Genomic DNA, 21,537 nt, shown 5'->3' with positions numbered 1-21,537 from the left:
TAACACTAGCATTATCTATTCTCTTTCTGTTCTATTGACTTGTTTTATTTTTATTTAAAAATGACCCTCTAGCACTAGCATTCCCTATTCTTTTTCTATTCTAACTACTTGTTTTCTTTTTATTTATTATAAAAACAAAACAAACAAGCAAACAAACACACACACTATACTTGTAGGCGAAACCCCGCCCACGAAACTAAAATATGGTCACCAGCTTAGATGCCCCAGATGCGCCTGCCTATAAATCGGACTAATTTGCAGTACAATCGGCCGATGCAGATTAATTTAAAAATGCCAAAAATCGGCCCGTCGATCAATCGGTCGACCTCCAAGTCTGAATAACCAAAACTAACTTAACTTGTAGTATTCACTCTGAAATCTGTATAAATAATGGCAACAACAGACACACCCTCATACCTGATGAAAAAAAAAAACTGAAAAAAAGATATAACTTACAAGCACACTGTGCTTATTCAAGTGCAGACAGGCCGTATTATGTATTGAAATAGCTATGGGTATTAAAATGAGTAACAAATATGGAGAAATGGGGGGAAAAACACTCCCACCTCTCTAAGAACAGGTGTTTCATCACTTCAGCATTATTCATGAAATGCCAAGGACTAACAACATCACCAGATTTAGATGCATAGCAAAACAAAACAAAACTTTCTGAATTGCTATGGTATGCTAGGTAAAAATTGCCACAGCATGGATCTTCCCTGAAGTATTCATAATAAAGCTGGGGCTTTTACGTTTCCTGTGACTTGAATAGACACGTCTAAAACAGATGTGAAACGGGGATTACATATAGCAGTATAAAACACGTTATAATCTCTGCAAGTCATGCATTTATGATTTTAAATGGATTTTAAACACTTGATTGAAATTTAAATCTATGAATCAGACCGACACATTTACGCGGGAAATTGTCGGCCGGTAATAGGAAGTAGCGTTCGAATCGGTTCTTTCGAACAGTCGGCTTCAAACCCATGTTCTAAAAATGATTCTCACAAGGCGTATAAATGTGATACCTGAAATTTCTGCAAGAAATAATATTACAATAAGCGTTCAAATAAAGCAATAAATACATTTTGCTGTTCAGACTACATATTTGATTAATTATACGTTTTGATTATATCTTGAGGGCTTTTATTGTAATTCCAAGAGACCAAGTTAGGGTAACGTTACTTGCAGCTGTGATTCAGCTCATAAGAAGTAATTTAGAACTTAAATATAATGCAAGTGATTAAATGGTAAAAACATTCTTAATCCTTGGCTAAATGTAGCTATTACTGCATGTTTTCATCTAATACTACTCATTAAAATCAACTAACGTTATGTCGAGAGTGTGATCAAATTCATAAAAATATTGTCAATACGACACATGTGCAACACTTTTCCTATTCTACTAATTCTCTTTTCGCGAACGAATCGTACAGACCTGTTTTGTAATCCAACTCAATTGATTAACTGAAATGGTCCAACTCAAAAATAACGATTGATTCGTTCACGAACCGGACACCATAGTAAAAGTTAGCCATGCTGGTTTGTTTTCATTTGTGAGGCATGTGCATGGGCAAACCAGACACTTATGACATTTATTTACTCTGATAATCCTAACCTCTTCATCTGACTCTAACAAGCACGCCTTTAGAACATGCACGACATGATACAACAGATACAATTCGATTTGATTCATTTTACATGCAAGTCAAATAACCAGCCAAAACAAAGCAAGCATTTCCAAACCAAGGAAGATCAAGCAACCCACCCTGCCAGAGCGGCTACGGTTGGAGAGCACGGGGGCTGGAGGCAGTTCCTCGTCGCTGGAGAAGACATCTGGAGAGCCGCTGCTCTTTTTGTTTTGCGCGGTCAGATTCTTCAAGTACAGCTGTACGTATACGTCCTTCTTCTGTTCGCCGTTCGGCAGAGCCACATTATGGGCCAGCAGTGCACTTTTGAGCTTATCTTTAGTGAGCACAGACGGGTCCTCCAGAAATTCCGACATGTCTGTTGGCTTGAGCAGGACACTATCGCTGGCTGAGACCGATTTCTTTTATGGGATCAGTGACTATCTTCGGAGAGAGACCCCTATTGGACGCGCTCCGCAGAAAGAAGCGCTCTGATTGGATGTTAGACTATTTAAAATCACTGGCGATAAATAGACGGGTTGAACCACTTTGTTATAAGAGATTCACTTACCAAATTCCAAAAACTCCTTCGAATGTAAAATAAATGTTGCGGTGGAAATAAATGAGGACGAAAAATAATTTTAAAATTACACTAGAAATTAAAGGCCTCTACTGGTGGACTAATTGGTAATTGAAGTGCAGAATATCACAGTATTAAGTTATTTGTAATATTTTGAAATAAAGACTTATATTTTCTGATTAATAAAAAACACAAAGAAAAACATTCAATTTAATAAAGGTATGTCATCATTTTATTGGCCAAATGATACAACATATGTTGCAACCAAAGACAAAATTATTAAAGAACTTAAGTCACTTTTAAGCTTTACATGTTTACGTATTTCCCAGGCTGTCATGGAAAACATTTACCACAAATTCACACTACTATTGATAAACATTTGAATAACACGTTCCTCAGGAGCACTTCCACTGAGAGATGTTATCAAACTGAAGATTGAGCTCTTGCATTAACAAACAAAATGTACTGAAAGCACATGTTGTAACACCAAAACAAAAAAAAAACAATCTTAACCAAAGTGATCACAGTGCTGCAGAAACCGACCGCTTATGAAAGAGCTGACTGGTGTATCATGGGTATCAAAGAAAGAGCAGGCAGCTGGAGGATTAGCATTTGAACTAGCGCTCTCAGCTCTACCGCCGTCTCATGATGCTCATTTCCACAATGTGTACATGCGTGTTGGTTTGTCTCCACGCTCGGTAATGCGGTCCGTCTCATGTGAAGAAGGTTGGTGGCACAGCACTTTGCTGGGGTGTGGTTTCCTTGACCCATCCCGTCCCCTGACCTCTCCCGTGTCGTGATCTCTCCTCCTTTGCCTCATTGTCTCCCTCTTTCTCTCCCAAATCAGGCCTTGATCTCTGCTGGAGGGCAGTACAGCGCTTCAGAGTTCTCTGATGACAGCTCCTCTGAAAGAGACAGAGAGATTTTAGTGTAGGGTACAGAATCCGATACACAAGGCCACATATGAAGCCTTTTCCTGACCTGGCACTTTCAAATAGAAAAATCGCTGATAAAATAATTGATTTAGTATTGAATTATTGATGAACAGGCAAGGCAGGATCGTGCCAGATATTGTAGGTATGACAGCAGAGCGGAAAGAGCATTTCTTCATGCAAATGAGAGGCAAAACAAGCCACTTGTCAGCTAATCGCTGTAGTAAAGGCAGTAACATCTGTCATAAGCCTTTCAAAATCTAAAGACAGTGCTGGAATTCTGCTGGACTTAGTGCTTATATGGCATTGTTATATTTGCCATCAAGCTTTTCTTTTGGTTAATTGATAGAAACGTATTAGACTGATAATGTATTTATAGTTTAGGCTTTCAGAAATAAAGTCTACATCTTTTTGAATCATGCATATATACATGCTAATAGGGCTGCACGATTTGGGCAGGGGAAAAAAAATAGAATTGCCATTTCTTCAGATAAAAATTTTGCTCAGCTTATTTGTAGGGCTGCATGATTGACTCAATCTTGTGATTATATATCAATGGTTATAAAATAATAAATAAAAAAATATTATTTTATTTAATGATATTAAGAATAACTTTTTATTAAATAAAACACTAAAAAATAAGTAACTTTACTATTGTAATATTTAACTGTAAAATAAAAATAGGAGTATTAAAGATAAATATATTGCTACTATTACTACTACTAATAAAAGCTTTTTTTGGTAATATTTCAATAGTAATATTTATGACTGTCTTAATTTCTTCATTTTGATATGTTAAACCACCAAGCTTTTACTGCAGAGAGCCCTTGAAACTTCTATTTTGTTGACAACAGTGAGTTTACAAGCACTTCTCAAGTTCTCATTACAAGTTTGGAAAGAAGTTTGGAGCATTGTGTTCCAAAATATATGTTTTAAGCAACGCAAGCTCAGAGTAGCATTTACTGCAAACTGAGCTGCTTAAAGACACTGAAAACACTGGATCATGAGTTGTTTGCGTGTAAAAGAATGCAGTGGCATGCATATATTTAATTAAATTGCAATATCGCAATTTCGGTTTTAATTCAACCACTTGTGTAAACTCACCAGGCAGGACACATTTCCACAGGCCATATGTTTTCCCTACAGCTGTCTGCCACAGACGCAGAGTGCCGTCCTCCGAGCCACTGGCATAAAGCTCTCCATCAGGGCTAAACCGCACACAGTGTATGGGCCCGAAGTGACCCTTATATGACTCTGAAAGAGAGATAAACTTAAACAAATAAATATATATTCATGAGCCAATCTATAATAGGCGTTGCTTTTTTTATAATGTAGTTATATTAATATATATATTAATTACATTAACTAAGCAACTATATTCCTACCCATTTCGTCTTTGGTTGAGTAGTCATATTTGTAAAGTTTGAAGTCATCTCCTCCAGCCACAAAGAAGTCTTTCTCAGGATGCAGTGAGGCAGAGTGAATAGATGCAGGGGCATCCACAGCCTTAATCAAATCCAAACTAAAAAAACAGAAACCATTTGATATTCAGCTGTCAGTAAATTTTAAGGACATGTTTTTGTCTGACTTAGTCTGCAAGGTAATATTTGCATGATATGACAGCTTGCAGGCATCTACCTGTGGGCACTGTAGAAAGCAATGGTTCTCCCATATGTGATGACAAGGATCTCCCCATCAGGAATGTACTCCATGCTGCTGACAGAAGCATCAAATGACAGAGTCTTCACTGCCTCCTTTGTGTTCTTGTCCCAAAGTCTACACATGAAAGACAACACAAACTCAGAATCAGACACACATATTTATAGACATACTATAAATTATCAGTCTGAAAAAGGCAAAGTATCTACTGTAAAATTCAAAGACTTTCTCCGTTACCATTCTGGTCACTCACCTGATAGTTTTGTCCTCAGCAGCCGAGAGAATGTGTTGGTCATTGTTACACCACAGAGCTTTCTTTATGGCAGAGGTGTGGCCTGCAATCTCCTGGGGTTCTGCATTACAAATACCATTTAGCCTTGCATGTCATTTTATCTTTAAGCAGTTGCCTAGGAATTGGATTTTGGAAATCAAAATAAATCCAAAAAAGACACTTTACATACCTGCTTCTGGTTTGCCGAGATCATAGATGCGCAGTACTTTATCATTGCCTCCAGTCAGGAGACAGTTACTGTCCTGTTGATTCAACAACATATAAAACTTTCCATTTAACAAAACAACTCAGCTCAATTAACGGCGTTCAAAAACATGAAATGAAGTGACATTACTGAAATGACATCATTGTTGCTGTGAGTGTGAACAAATGGTAGTTGCATATATAGTTTGGATTATAGAAATAAAAAAATAAATCTTAATATTGTTCAGCCTTATATCTCAACATTTTTGTTTTTGAAATGACTTGAAAGGATACTGTTCTCATTAAGTACAGTGCATCCGGAAAGTATTCACAGCACTTTTCCCGCATTTTGTTATGTTCCAGCCTTATTCCAAAATGGATTCAATTCATTATTTTCCTCAAAATTCTACATACAATACCCCATAATGACAACGTGAAAAAAGTATGTTTGAAATATTTGCAAATGTATTAAAAAAAAAAAAAATCACATGTACATAAGTATTCACAGCCTTTGCCATGACACTCAAAATTGAGCTCAGGTGCATCCTGTTTCCACTGATCATCCTTGAGATGTTTCTACAACTTGATTGGAGTCCACCTGTGGTAAATTCAGTTGATTGGACATGATTTGTAAAGGCAAACACCGGTCTATATAAGGTCCCACAGTTAACAGTGCATGTCAGAGCATAAACCAAGCTGTAAAGTTCAAGGAATTGTCTGTTGACCACCGAGACAGGATTGCATTGTGGCACAGATCTGGGGAAGGGTACAAAAAATTTCTGCAGCATTGAAGGTTCACAGATGTAGTCTCTGTTACCCTTAATGGAAGAAGTTTGAAACAACCAGGACTCTTCCAAGAGCTGGCCTCCTGGCCAAACTGAGCAATTGATGGAGAAGGGCCTTGTCTAGACCTGAGCTGATGGTCACTCTAGTTGAGCTCCATGATCATATATGCAGATGGGAGAAACCTACAGAAGGACAAACATCACTGCAACACTCCACTGATCTGGGCTTTATGGCGGTGTGGCCAAACTCAATCCTCTCCTCAGTGAAGACGCATGAAAACACACTTGGAATTTGCAAAAAAGCATCTAAAGGACCCTCAGACTCTGAGAAACAAGATTCTCTGGTCTGATGAACCTCAATTCTAAGCATCATGTTTGAAGGCAGGGCTCAACGCTTTTCTACTGGCCCGGTCAGGCATTTTCCCTGCCACAAAAAATTAAATTAGACTGTATAATTTCAACATTTGAAGCAAAAACAGAATGTCCTGACTTTAGCTTTGTGAAATTATGCTACGTAAAACACCTGCATGAAACCGAAACAGCAGTCAATTTCACTCTCTGTCAGCAGGTGGCGCTCATGGAGCAGCAGCATTTACTTGGTTACTACTGTACACAAAACAGCACTGTGCATATTAGCACTACTTTAAATGCATTATACCGAGCCAAAATGAAAAGAAAACGCCATGTAAACTTTTCTGAAAACAGTCAGTTCCCCTCAGAGAAACATCCATATAAAATTCAATATTTAGGATTTTCCTCCTATATTTCGTGCATCGTGAACAGCGATCTTGCTCTGCCTGCTACAGCATTTTCTCTTCTTTGCATTCGTCTTCAGCGTCGCTGGCCTCTGGTAACGGCCGTTTACAGACTAAATATAATAACGTAATATTTCTGCACAAAGTTAATATGGGACTGCATTATGTTCTGCAATCCTGACAGACAGGCAGCAGCTAGTGAGGCTGGGAAAATTCACATCCAGCATTCGTATAATCAGCACTGGCGCTCCTAAGGGTTGTGTTCTCTCCCCACTGCTCTTCTCTCTCTACACAAACGACTGCACTTCAAAGGACCCCTCTGTCAAGCTCTTTGGACCTCACATAATCTCTCAGGACCTGAAGTGGGACAATCACATTGATTCCATTGTTAAAAAATTCAGGTTCCTGGGCACCACAATCTCTCAGGATCTGAAGTGGGACACTCACATTGACTCCATTGTGAAAAAGGCCCAGCAGAGGTTGTACTTTCTTCGCCAGCTGAGGAAGTTCAACCTGTCACAGGAGCTGCTGAAACAGTTCTACTCCGCCATCATTGAATCCATCCTTTGCAATTCTGTAACTGTCTGGTTCAGCTCAGCTACCAAATCTGACCTCAGAAGACTACTGAGGAAGGAGGATAGTCCGGACTGCTGAGCGAATCACTGGTACAACCCTCCCTATTCTCCAAGAACTGTACTTATCCAGAGCGAGCAAAAGGGCTAGCAAAATCTCTCTGGAGTCTGGACCCCTCACATCCAGCCCACTCCCTCTTTGAACTGTTACCATCTGGTCGACGTTACAGAACACGGAGCACCAGAACGACCAGATACAGGAACAGTTTCTTCCCTCAGGCAATCCATCTCATGAACAATTGACAATAAACGTGGAACACACAACACTATTTATACACTTATACACACACAACACTATTTAATTTATACACTTATTTATCGAACACACATACTTAGTTTACATTTCGAACTTGCACATAATATACCTGTACATACAAAACTGTCTATTTTAATATACCTGTACATACAATTGTCAATTTGTATATTGTTATTCCCTATGTACTTATTCTAATTTTTATTAGAATTTTTGCACTGTGGAAGCTTCTGTCACGAAAACAAATTCCTCGTATGTGTAAACATACCTGGCAATAAAGCTCATTCTGATTCTGAAATGACATTTTGAAAAAAAAATTGCGATGCATTTTGTGTGCAAGCACGGAACAGATAAGTTAGTCTGAAATAAAACCAAAAATGCCCGGTCAATCGGTGCATATCTACTCCACTGTATAAATTTCATATAAATTAATCATTGTTAAAGCTACAAAGTTACACTCCAAGATGGGTATTTTGACAATTTTGTATGTATTTGTCCATTCAAGTGCAAGAAGATGCAGAAAGAAACTCAGTTCAGGCTTGCACTTTGTCAGAGACACAGCTGTCTGTGCGCGCGCTGTACACACAGAATACTGCGTGCGAGTACTGAATGGAGTTGTCTTTCGCGCCTTGCTGGAATGCCTTTAAATTGCTTGATTTATTTTTTATCAGCAAGGCTTAAAAACAGATGCAAATAATACACTTTTTGTGATGACGTGGCAGTGGCCCAAACGGGCCAGTGACAAATCTGTCAACTGTCCCGAGCGTCTTTCACGCTGGCCCCAGGCAGTCCTTATTGTCGAGCCCTGGAAGGAAACCAGCTCTACTCATCACCTGCAGAGTACCATCCCAAAAGTAAAGTGTGCTGGTAGCAGCCTCATTCTGTGGGACTGTTTTTCAGCGGCAGGGACTGAGGGACTCTTCAGAGTAGAAGAAAAGCTCAATACACCAAAATATGAAAGTGAAAGTGAAGTGACATGTGGCCAAGGATTGAACCCAATCAAATATTTCTGGAGAAACCTGAAAATGTGCGTCTGCCCCCATCCAACCTGACAGAGCTTGAGAGGTGAAGAGGCGAGGAGAAGAATGGCAGATAATTGCCAAATGTTGATGATCAAAGCTTGTCGCATCATACCCAAAAAGATTTGAGGCTGTAATTGGTGCCAATGGTGCTTCAACAAAGTATTGAGCAAAGGTATTTTTTTTATTGATCAAAAGTATTTTTTTTCTTTTTTATAAATTTGCAAAGATTTCAAACAAACTTCTTTCGAGTTGTCATTATGGGGTATTGTTTGTAGAATTTTGAGGAAAATAATGAATTTAATCCATTTTGGAATAAGGCTGTAACATAAAATGTGGAAAAAGTGAAGCGCTGTGAATACTTTCCGGATGCACTGTAATTCTAGAGTATTTAAAATATTGAATGAAATAAGTAAACTGATAAATAAGTATATATTTAAAAATAAAGTATTTCACTTATATAAGAAATTGAAGTACACTACTGTTTCCAAACTTTGTGGTCTGAATTTGAATTTATTTTTATGTTTTAAATGCTCAGGCTGCATTTATTTATTTACAAATACAGTAAAAACAGCAATATCATGAAACATTACAATTTAAAATAACTGTATTCTATTTGAATGTATTATTAACATTGAAAATAACTTTTCTATCTTAATTTATCTTTAAATGTAATTTACTCCTGCAGTGGAAAATCTGAATTTTCAGCAGCCATTACTCTTCGGTGTCACACAATCCTTTAAAAATCATTCTAATACGCCTATTTAATGTTGTTGTAAACATCTGACTCTCTGCATCGAGTATTACCTCTGTGAAGTTCACAGATTTCACAATGTGCTTGTGCGCTAGGGTGAGGACCTCATCTCCAGTGACAGCGTCCCATACCTTTCTGTCATATTAAAACAAATAAATAGAAAAAGTAAAATAACATTTCACCAATATTATTTCACCAATTAAATTTTTTGTTACTGCTTGTTCTTACGCTGTAAAATCTGCTGCGGCTGTAGCTGCTTTTGTAGCTTCTTTATTCAAGGTGGCACCCCAGACAGCACCCTTGTGACCCAAGAACGTCCCAATCCAGTCCCCTGTGTCTCCCTGGCGCAACATAGGTTTGCCATCTGCAATTTTGGATTACCAAAACAAACTTTCAGATTTATTTTAGTCAAGTAACCTATAAACAGTCACTTACTTAAATTATTACTCCTATTTACTGTCAAGGGTTGGTTTTAAGATTCAAGAGCACACCTACCTTTACAAGCGCTAATAAGGAAATATCCATAAGGAGTTATTCCACTGAACGCCAGATCCACAACAGGTCTGGTGTGACCAGAGCAGGTGAGAGGTGTCTGTCTCATAGCCATACTCACTGGAGACCAAAAAGGATGACAGGACACCTATGGAATTTTACTCAGACACAGCTAAACATGTATTAAAAATCAAGATGATGTCTAGAAACAAGGTATTCTACAGGACAGAACAGATGTGCTGGCTAACACAAGCTTGGCTAGTCAGGAAATCAGTCATTACCTTGCAAAGACAGCAAAACGACACACACCAGTACTTTGTGGCCAGATTACGTGTCGGGAAGGATTGTGGAGCTCAGAGCTGCACTCCCAGCTACAGTGCTGTGCCACCAGCTACACGAGGCGTGTGTGTGTGAGTGTGTGTGTAAGCTAAACTCGAGCCCTCGCTAACGCTGCAGGAACATAATGGAAGCGCTAGTGACAACCAAATAGGGATATTACTCATAGGAGTAGGAGTGTTAAAACAGATACTGTCTAATCTATATTCCTCTGATATAGCCTTTGTTACCCATCCAAAGCCATTACCTTGAAAAGAGTTATATTCCCAACATTCTTTAATAACACTATTGATAGGGTTTTCATTACCACATCCACGTAAGCGATACCAGTATGTAAGCATAATTTTATCTCTTCTCAGGTCTGAAGGCGCTTCTCCTAACTCTACCTGGATTGTCTTAGTTGGTGTTGATCTCATCGCACCAGAACAAATCTTCTGTTATTCAGTAATTTAGCATATTTTATTTTCCCTATTTCCTTCTCAATTGCTTTAGTTACCTGAACTGGATGAAAGTGACCTTTATCATTACTAAGCGTAATAATGACTTTCCACTCTTCCTGTTTGTCATCATCAAACCTACTGCTTCCACTAGGTTTAGCTCTGATCCTTTTGATAGTTTGTCTTGGAGTACTCTCTCCTGTGTTCACTACTCGCTTCAGACCATGCTTTTTTTCCTTGCCTTTTTTAGTTTGGTTAACCTCCATATCTGAGGCCACCCAAAATATCATTAATCATTACATTAAATAACACTGGACTTATAACGCTTCCTTGTGGAATTCCATTAACAATTTCAAATTCCTCAGACACTTCTGATCCCACTTTAACTCTAAATCTTCTTTCCGATAAAAAAAATCTAAAACCCAATTATAGAACCAACCTCTTATTCCAATCTTATTTAGTTTAATTAATAACCCTTCCCTCCACAAAAAGTCGTAAGCCTTTTCACTATCAAAGAATACAATATTCATTGTTTCATTTTAAATATTCATTAATTGTTTATTCCCAACTAATGCTCTCATTAAGTTTATAACTTTCTTACATTTTGATTCCTCCTTTTCCGTATGTACTTTCCATGTACCCTATCATAACCCATTGCTACACTCACGATACAGTTTGATTACAATCCAGCGTCTCTTCCAACGCAAAGTTCAGCCATCCGGTTCCGCCTCTTCCCGTGCCAAACAACAGCGGAGCACTAGTGTGGAAACCGGACCATCATTTCCGGCCCACGGCGCCACGGGATTGGTCAGAATCGTGTCACGTGGAGCGCTATAGCGTTGGTTGGGTACAAATAGTGCTTTTTCTAACGATGCAATGAACATGATGTGATGTAAAATGTTTGAAGTTTATTGTGTAATATAAAACAGAAGAAAAGCCTATAAGAAACGCTTATAACCGTGTATATGAGAACATATGTTCAGTATTATGTGATACGAACTCAAAATGACGAGAACGTTATATTATGTACGGCATTATAAAGACCAAGTGTATCAATATTATTAAATAATTATGTAATAATGACGACTATGATCAAATTTTAACCAGAAGATTTTCCTTCAATTTATCAAGTAAACTTTTTTGAGCCACGGAGCACCCCCCGCAGGCAAGAAATACTTGTACAGGATAAAATTAGAACTGTTTTTATTTTTTTTTTTATACATACAGCGGTCACGACATGTATTACACTTAGACAGGTTGAGTCGGGAAATGTTTTACATACAGACATCCAGCTGGAAACAGAGCGTCCTCGTTGTTTTAAAGTTCTGATGTTAGATAACATCCAGTGATGCTGACAAATTGAAGTATATTCTGTGATGTCATGATAATCCCAGGGTCTTAAAAGGCAGTATTAATGCACTCTTCCAGCTTTTTGGCATTTTACCTTCTTCCCAAATCTTATTAAATAGATACAATATTATCTCTAATATTTTTTCTGGTAATTTCTGAAACATGACATAGCTCAATTGATCTTCTCCTGTAGCAGTATTTCTGATACCATTTAATACCATCACTAATTCATTCATATTAATTTCTTCATCCATGGTACTTTCCACATTGTCTTGTTTAAAAAACATATCCCTATTTTCATTTAAAATCTTTTCTTTATTTTGTCTGTGAATATCATCTAGATGGTCACCACTATGCACACTGGCAAACTTCTTTCCTAATATATTTGCCTTTTCCTTATCTGTTATTGCCATTATTCCTTCATCCTCTAATACTGGTATTTTTAAGTACACTTTCTTCCCACACATTGTCTTCAGCATTGACCATATCTCTCCTATTTGAACTTCTACTCCTCCATGCATTTCGTTTACTATTCTTCATTTCTCATCGAGCTTTAGCCTTTTTCCTCTGATAATTAGATTTTCCTGGTTCAAGTTATTTCTTATGCTCAGAGCATTATTTCGTTATTTTATAATTTCTGTACATTTAACATTCCATGGGACCGTTTTCCTTTTCCCTCCAAATATCTTGAGTGGTATGCTATTCAAAGTTGCATTTAATATTAATTGAAGTTTTGATAACTTCAGATGCACATTCCTCAATATCACCCTCCATTAAAATTAACGGGAAATGTTTTACATACAGACATCCAGCTGGAAACAGAGCGTCCTCGTTGTTTTAAAGTTCTGATGTTAGATAACATCCAGTGATGCTGACAAATTGAAGTATATTCTGTGATGTCATGATAATCCCAGGGTCATCATGGGACACGTAACGTTACCTTTATACAGCCTATGGTCATTTCTGCCTCAATATCACCCTCCATTAAAATTAAATCTGCTGATTCACACCATATTTCTTTACATTTTTGCCAGTCAGCTTTTGTAAAATCCCACTTCTTATGCCTAGGCCTTTCTTGGATCTATTTCAACATTTATAGAGCATATTATTGGAAAGTACTTGTACTGTCTTCAATATTCCACTCACAAGAATTTGCCAGATTATTAGAAACTAAAGTAAGATCAATACAAGACAATGTGTTAGAACGTATGTCAATTCTTGTACCATTTCCATTATTTAGACAAACTAGCTGCCTAACATCCATCAATTCTTCCACTACTTCCCCATTATTATGCTTACTTCCCCAAAGACTATTGTGTGCATTGAAGTCTCCGTTGTATATATATATATATATATATATATATATTAGTAGTCAACATTTGAAGTGGATCAAAAAAGGTAATCAAAGTTGTATATATATATAAAGTATTAATAACTTGACAAATAGATGTGCATCTATTAACCAATCCATCCGTCTTTCCTACATATTTCTATAGTTTGTTTATTTATAATATATTGACAATAAATGTTTGTTACATTTATTTTAAAGTTATGTCAATCTGAAAAATTCAGAATCACTGTAAGGCTTGTGATTGTCATAATCACAGGTGGCTACAGATCTTACACTAATTTATCTCTGTGCAATTCTTGCTAAAGGCCATTCAGGATGAACATCTACAGTAAGCACACATTTTCATGACTGGAAAACAGAAAAGCAAACATGAAAGCCTCTCTACTTGAGTATTATCTTAGTGACACAGAAACGCTGAAAGCTCTACTGTATATGTAAAGCAGTGTGAGTCATATTGTACCAGCATGCACCGCGACAGTCTCTTAACGCACAGGGGTGGGATCATCTGCTAGCGCTGAGAAGTCTGAATCACTTTAGAGAATCGGTTCGTTTGCATAGTTCACTTGAATGAGCCGGTTCTAAAACCAATTAACAGCTGATTTCTTTTAATCATCGCTCAAGTTAAATATTTATTTAAATACTTCGGTTTATATTTTCAGTGTACAATTGTGTGCTGGTGATCATCTGCTAGCGCTGAGAAGTCTGAATCACTTTAGAGAATCGGTTCGTTTGCATAGTTCACTTGAATGAGCCGGTTCTAAAACCAATTCACAGCTGATTTCTTTTAATCATCGCTCAAGTTAAATATTTATTTAAATACTTCGGTTTATATTTTCAGTGTACAATTGTGTGCTGGGGTCTAGGCTTAATAATTTACATGGGTTATAAAAGTTGATTACTACCAAGTTCCCATCTGATTTATATACTTCAATAATCACACATTCTATTTCTATTGAAGATGCTATTCTTTTAAATGATATCCCATCCCTTACAAATGTTGCACAGCCTCCACCTTGATTTCCACCTCTATCAAACCTGACAGACTCATATCCAGATATAATAAAATCAAGGTGAGGTCGAAGCCAAGTTTCCTGTGTGCTGGTTATGATTCCACTTCAGTGCTTGGAGGGGATTCACCACCATAAAATTTGTAAAGATAGTAAAATTCTGTCATTTAACGTTACTCACACTCACACTATGGCGCTTAGCAGACACACAGCAGCCAATGCGAGCTGTCAAAGCACGTATGTTATAACACTCTCATTCATAAAAATATATGGCTCATGCATGCATGCTTCAATGTATTTAATGCACCAGTACGAGAAAATTACAGCAGCGGTACAAATGGAAAGTAAAACTACAAAGAATGTGGGTGGTGGTGGATCCTTGGATTTTGTGCATTGAATTTTTTGTAGCTTATTTATTCCTTTATTCAAATTCGCGTCTGTTTTTATGTTAGAGCTATTTAATTAATTACTTGATTAAGTACTCCAATAGTACCTAGTACCTTTTTAAATTAGTAATTAGTACTGGAAGCTTGTGACACTATAACAAATTCCTTGTATGTGCAAACATACTTGGCAATAAAGCTCTTTCTGATTCTGATGTTGTTTCAAACCCCTACGACTTTCTCCTCGTTGAACACACACACAAAGATAATGACACCAAATGACATAATGACGCCAAATTTATTGCAATAACGTACCAAAAATGAACCCTCTCACCCCATACTTTCAGACTCCCCAAGTTTTTATTTGGAAACACACCTTTGCATCTTTTTTGACTCTTTAGTTTTATTCTGTGTTCCACGTAAGAAATTTACACAGGTTTGAAACTATAAGATAAACAATCATAGAATTTTCACATGTGTCAGAACAGTCCCTTCATGACGCTCTGAGCGTCGGTTCAGTTGAATCGTGGAAAAGAACCGACCTGCAAGAACGGTTGATTCGCGAATCGAACAGCACCACTGGAGGCGTAACCGTGCAGAACCTGAGCTTAAATCCGCACCCTGCTTTACTTTATCGCATTAATTGAATCTTCCCCGTCTCAGAGCAGCAGCAGCGAGCGTTCACAGCAATGGCCAATTACATTCACGTTCCAGAAGGCGCGCCTGTGGTTCCTAAATTAGACGTGACTCTAGATGAGCACGATTACAGAGCCGGAGCCCTGAAACTCATCAAGACGCTGAGACCCCACTGGAAACCCTCGGAGGTCAAAATGAAGGTAATTCTCTTGTCTTTTCTCCTCGCGCACGATTCGGGTGGTCGCACGCCGACCCTACCTGATGCAGAAAGCCTGCATTTACTGACAGCAGCACGTTTGACGCATTATATAATGCAGAACGCGAAGTTAAGCGTGTTGCGCCTTCAAATCCTGAGCTGCGTCACCAGATGGACCCGTCGGCACCATGGCGCTTAGCAGACACACAGCAGCCAATGCGAGCTGTCAAAGCACGTATGTTATAACACTCTCATTCATAAAAATATATGGCTCATGCATGCATGCTTCAATGTATTTAATGCACCAGTACGAGAAAATTACAGCAGCGGTACAAATGGAAAGTAAAACTACAAAGAATGTGGGTGGTGGTGGATCCTTGGATTTTGTGCATTGAATTTTTTGTAGCTTATTTATTCCTTTATTCAAATTCGCGTCTGTTTTTATGTTAGAGCTATTTAATTAATTACTTGATTAAGTACTCCAATAGTACCTAGTACCTTTTTAAATTAGTAATTAGTACTTATTAGATACTAGTACTAATTCCAAGTAATTACTACGGTTAACAAAATGCAAATTTTGCCTTTAAATTTTACACGATTAAGTACTCCAATAGTACCTAGTACCTTTTTAAATTAGTAATTAGTACTTATTAGATACTAGTACTAATTCCAAGTAATTACTATGGTTAACAAAATGCAAATTTTGCCTTTAAATTTTACACTGGGTGTGTGCTTACAGCTGACACAGAAAGACGACTGTGACGGTGACATTACGCTGCTCTGTTCACCCCAGAGCGCTCTGCATTCATACATGATTGATTAACCTGAGATGGGTGGAACCAAGAGTACAGTGGAATACATCTATACACAAAGCCTAAAAATTCCTTAATGATTGAACAACGCATTTCGCAGAACTGCCTTTTCCAAGAACAAACATATTTCGCATGACTTCTCATTCTTCTAAAAGTTTTCAGCCTTCCTGGACAAGCAGCATTTCATGGAGTTTCTTAGAAACGTAGCATGTACAAAGTCAGTTCCACTAATTACGGAACCTGCATGTATTGACTGTTGACCATGGCGTTAACAATGTTCAATGTGACGGTTCAGGTTTCCGTCGCCTTGGTGTTGTTGAGAACTGTGAAGATAGGAATCTTTTCTTTAGCTGTGCACCTTGAATCGAGTTTTTCAAGTCCTTAGTACTGGCATTGAATCGAATGACCTCTGATTGAGATGGCCGAGTGGAAATTTCCATGAGTAAATAATTACACAATTTTCATTTTGGGTCCCTTTAAGTTACAAACAAATATGAACTCACTTCCCCATTTCAATGTAAACCCGCACGTCGGAAGCCTCCATCCGGATGAAAAGTCAGCAGTCTGTAATAATATTCTTGTAAACCGAGCACTGTTTAGCCCAAGGTGCGGAACAGTGTATCCTTGTATAAACAGAGTTGGTAGGGGTGTGTCACGTCGTTCGCATGTAGGTGGGAAACTAGATATGTATTGGGTTGTTTTCGTCAACTTTGAAACAAAATTGAGTGCTCAGCACATGCCAGACCACTCTGACGCTGGCAGAAATCAAATTCCTGACATTCCGCCCACTGCCAGTCAATCCCAGATAGTACAGATGATTGTGGCCTGGAATGCTTGGCGTCCCAAACACGCTCCATTTTTACATTAGTAGACAATGTAAATTTGTTCAGCTCTGTCACCCTGAATACACCAACACTTTTGAGTCTAAATAAACAAAGTAATTTAGTTGTTTTGGTTACACCGAGTTTGGTGATCAATCTTTTTTCTATACATGTAAATAAGAGGTTTCTCTTCAGCTGAGAAACAGAAAAGGAACTCGAAGCATGTGATGCTGATCTCACAAAGAGTTTTTTTTAATGAACATCACTAAAGGTTAACCTCAAACCATCTGAGTGTGTGTTTTTTTTTTCTTTCTCTTTCTGCAGTCTTTCACTGATGGCATCACAAACAAGCTGATTGGCTGTTACGTCGGCGGGTCCATGCAGGACGTGGTCCTGGTTCGGGTCTACGGGAACAAGACAGAACTGTTTGTGGACCGTGAGAATGAAGTGAAGAGCTTCCGTGTCCTGCAGGCGCACCGATGTGCTCCACGTCTCTACTGCACCTTCAACAACGGCCTGTGCTATGAGTTCCTGCAGGGAGTGGCCCTGGAGCCCGAGCACATCCGCAGCCCTGCCATCTTCAGGTGAGAAACTGCGTTTTCGAATCCAATCATCCTTTATAATACTGAGCTAATTGATTCAGGACGGTGTGACGGAGATGGAGACACTGGCGCTGACCTCCAGCTAGCCAGACACTTGTCACATAACCCCAAACCTTACCCAGTAATCCCTTAAGACATGAATGACACACTGCACTCTCTCTCTCTCTCGCACACTGACCCAGGCCAATGCTTGTCGGGTCTCAGACAGCTGTGAAAGAACAAGGCTACTGTGTTAGCAGGGCGATGACTAAAGTGTTGGCGTTTAAATGCATTACCGTTCAAAAGTTTGGGGTAAAAAATTAATACTTTTATTCAGCAAGGATTCATTAAATTGAGCAAAATTGACAGCAAAGACATTTATATTTCAAATAAATCCCAAACTTTTGAACCGTTTATATTACATACTGTAGGGCCACACTAAAAACGTAATCTAAACCTTAAAATAAGCCATTTTTATATGTTTACAGGCACATTGCGAGGCAGATGGCAAAATACCATGCCATACATGCCCACAATGGCTGGGTGCCCCAATCAGACCTCTGGCTGAGGATAAGCAAGTTCTTTTCTCTTGTTCCTACACACTTTGACGACCCTGAGAAGGACCAGAGGTGAGCGGTTTGTAAAGCCGTATATGGTATAATTGTGTTTTGACGTTTTTTAAGCAAAGCAGAACATGTAGAGTAACACACCCTTTAGGTATAATGTCTCTGGGCGATATTGAAGCTGTCAATACAAGGAGGTTCAGATCTCAGCTTCACTTGCTGTGACGTACAGAAAGTACTTCGGGTTCTTTAGATGTATGACATTTCTCATGGTTTTTTCTGCTTCTCCCAATATGCTTTGCTTACATTGTGGTTTGAAAATCCTCCCAGTGTTACAATGTTAGATGACATGACTCAACGTGGCACAGACAAATGTGTTTGTACAGATGCGAGCTGAGAACAGCATGCATTAAGAACAATGTCTATTTTGTTTAGTTTTTTTACTTCTACAAATGATTGAAGAGCAGAAATACTCTTTAATAATAATCTTTTTATAATGTAACATTTTAAAATTAGATTCTCAAGGTGCTTTATATAAGGTGACAGTAATCCATATTAAAATATAATAAAGACTTATTTATAGAATAATATGAACACGAATATCAAAAGTAAGATATTATTATTAAAGGAGTAGTTCACTTCCAGATCAAAAATTTACAGATAATGTACCCCCTTGTCATCCAAGATGTTCATGTCTTTCTTTTTTCAGTCGTAAAGAAATTATGTTTTTTGAGGAAAACATTTCAGGATTTCTCTCCATATAATGGACTTCTATGGTGCCCCCGAGTTTGAATTTCCAAAATGCAGTTTAAATGCAGCTTCAAACGGCTCTAAACGATCCCAGCCGAGGAAGAAGGGTCTTATCTAGCGAAACGATCGGTTATTTTCTAAAGAAATGTACAATTTATATACTTTTTAACCTCAAAAGCTCGTCTTGTCTAGCTCTGCGTGAACTCTGTGCATTCCGGTTCATGACAGTTAGGGTATGTCGAAAAACTCCTCCCAACTTCAAAATCGTCCTACATCGCTGCAGAAGTACCGCGACCCAGTGTTTACAAAGTGAACATGCAGAGAAGATCAAACACCCTTTACAAAAAAAAGGTAAAACCACGATGTAGGACGATTCTGAATTTTTTTATATATATACACACACACACACAGACACACACACACACACACACACACACACACACACACACACACACACACACACACACACACACACACACACACACACACACACACACACACACACACACACACACACACACACACACACACACACACACACACACACACACACACTCAAATACCCATGAAATATCTGTTGACAAATCATTGCAGATACAACTGAATTTGTACATTGTCTGAAGGAAATGTGAGTGCTTGTACATGTACATGCAAAACTGGGACATGGAGTGTTTTTATTTATTTATTTATTTTTTACCTTTTTGCTGTGTGGGTTGCTAGAGTGTTTGTCCATGTCTGAGCAAAAGTAATAGTTCAGGTATGTTTGAATTGACAGTTGGATTAGAAGTGTATTATTTTTACGCATGAGAGGCAACAAAATGTATTGCGCAACAAGCGCTGACAACAAATTACATGCCCGTACAGTGTCTCTGCAGTTCATTTACTATTTATAGATAGTGGTTTTTAAGATGTTTATCTTATTGAGTGAGGCAGGTTTGTGTACAGCGTGCCTTATTTGAATCACGCTGGAACACAAAAGTATGTTTGTGTTTTCTGAATGCATGATGTACGTGTCGTTTGTTTCCAGGCTGAACAGTGAGGTGCCCAGCACCGCGTGTCTTAGAGACGAGATGATCTGGCTTCAGCAGAACCTTTCTAAACTGGGTTCCCCAGTCGTTCTGTGTCACAACGATCTGCTCTGTAAGAACATCATCTACAACCAACAGGAAGGTGAGTCCAACAAACCCCACCAGCTTCTTTCAGCCACAGCGTATGTTTCCCCAACCCCCCCTGCCTAAGGTAGGCTTAAATTTAGTGTTTTCACCTCTGAAATATAGTATGGATGCCCTTTCCTAAAGGGGAGTAAAATTACAGTCTCATCCAATTTCATCAAGGCATCAGGAGAATCCACTGGTTTCCATAAAATGTGTTTTCTGTTCTTGAAATCAAAAGCAAATGTGTGTTTGTGTTTGCTTTGGGGAATATTGTTGAATGCTGTGATGCTGTTTACTATCTTCATGATGTACAGACCAGCGACTGTCTGCCGCTACCTGACCCACAGGATGGAGAGTGAATGCGAATGTGACTCGAGTCATTCCTGTTATGCACCACGTTTTCAGTTCTTTCCTTTCTGCAAATATATTTATAAAATAAGGAAGTATTTCTATAAAACACAGTATCAGACTTTCATAAATATGCCTAGCTCAGGCTAAGGCACTTCAGCTTTATTTATTCAACGACAAGAAAATAAGAGGAAGGAAATTTAAAGCTTAATTTGAATAAAAGTAAGTCATTTGATATTTTTGAAATTTTAGTAATACAGTGTTTACTTGCAACATGTAAATTAGACTAAGAGAATTACATATATATTAGAATTGAACATTTATAAATATACACATTTTAATAAAATATTGTAATTGTAAATATTTTTAATTTGTCATTTTTACTTAATTTCTCTTATATATAACTATATATTTGTTATACAAATTATTTGGATGTATAGATTGTTGGTATATATTATACTGTAGTTTTTATTTAAAAAAAAATTCTACATTTAGAAATGTATAAATATACACATTTGAATAAAATAATCTAATTGTAAATATTTTTAATTTGTCATTTTTATTTAATAATTTCTCTTTGGTTTGAGTGGATGTTGACATTTTTGTCATGTTCTCAGGTACCAAACCCAATAAAGTACAATATTTTTAATATAATAAATTATATTTATAAATAATATAATGAATAAAGAACTATATATTTGTTATATGAATTATTTAGATATATAGATTTTTGGTATATATATTATACTGTAGTTATTTAAAAATGTATAAATAAATAAACACACACACACACACACACACACACACACACACACACACACACACACAAACATATATATTAGGGG

The 21,537-nt window shown here is 37.8% G+C and overlaps 2 protein-coding genes across 6 annotated transcripts in view; one reads left to right on the top strand and one right to left on the bottom strand.

Moving 5' to 3' along the window:
* Positions 1-2,426: 2,426 nt before the first annotated feature.
* Positions 2,427-10,439, bottom strand: LOC107659840 (serine-threonine kinase receptor-associated protein-like). Of its 3 annotated transcripts, none has more exons than XM_016448912.1 (10): positions 10,249-10,439; positions 9,971-10,115; positions 9,704-9,839; positions 9,529-9,610; positions 5,264-5,336; positions 5,056-5,155; positions 4,782-4,919; positions 4,529-4,665; positions 4,248-4,397; positions 2,427-3,116 (listed from the first exon to the last, which is right to left on the bottom strand). In XM_016448912.1, the coding sequence occupies exons 2-10, from the start codon at positions 10,080-10,082 to the stop codon at positions 3,055-3,057; spliced, it is 990 nt and encodes a 329-aa protein (XP_016304398.1). In that variant the 5' UTR covers positions 10,083-10,115; positions 10,249-10,439; the 3' UTR covers positions 2,427-3,054. The 3 variants fall into 3 exon arrangements, with proteins under 3 accessions (XP_016304398.1, XP_016304396.1, XP_016304397.1); XM_016448910.1 differs by having other exon boundaries at positions 9,971-10,095; XM_016448911.1 differs by having other exon boundaries at positions 9,971-10,087.
* Positions 10,440-15,425: 4,986 nt separating this feature from the next.
* Positions 15,426-21,537, top strand: part of LOC107659837 (ethanolamine kinase 1-like) — a 12,822-nt gene continuing 6,710 nt past the window's right edge. The window contains exons 1-4 of one of the 3 annotated variants that reach the window (XM_016448906.1): positions 15,427-15,667; positions 17,621-17,880; positions 18,366-18,506; positions 20,218-20,360. In XM_016448906.1, the coding sequence (XP_016304392.1) occupies positions 15,521-15,667; positions 17,621-17,880; positions 18,366-18,506; positions 20,218-20,360 (691 nt within the window). In that variant the 5' untranslated portion in view covers positions 15,427-15,520. Of the gene's footprint in view, positions 15,668-15,692; positions 15,899-17,620; positions 17,881-18,365; positions 18,507-20,217; positions 20,361-21,537 lie in introns of those variants that run through there. The other 2 variants (XM_016448908.1, XM_016448907.1) reach the window with 2 other exon arrangements.

The sequence above is a fragment of the Sinocyclocheilus anshuiensis genome, unplaced genomic scaffold (genome assembly GCF_001515605.1).
Source record: "Sinocyclocheilus anshuiensis isolate Anshui unplaced genomic scaffold, SAMN03320099.WGS_v1.1 scaffold1032, whole genome shotgun sequence".
Classification (NCBI taxonomy): domain Eukaryota; kingdom Metazoa; phylum Chordata; class Actinopteri; order Cypriniformes; family Cyprinidae; genus Sinocyclocheilus; species Sinocyclocheilus anshuiensis.
Note: the sequence above shows the minus strand (reverse complement) of the source record. Positions and strands in the feature narration are given on the sequence as shown.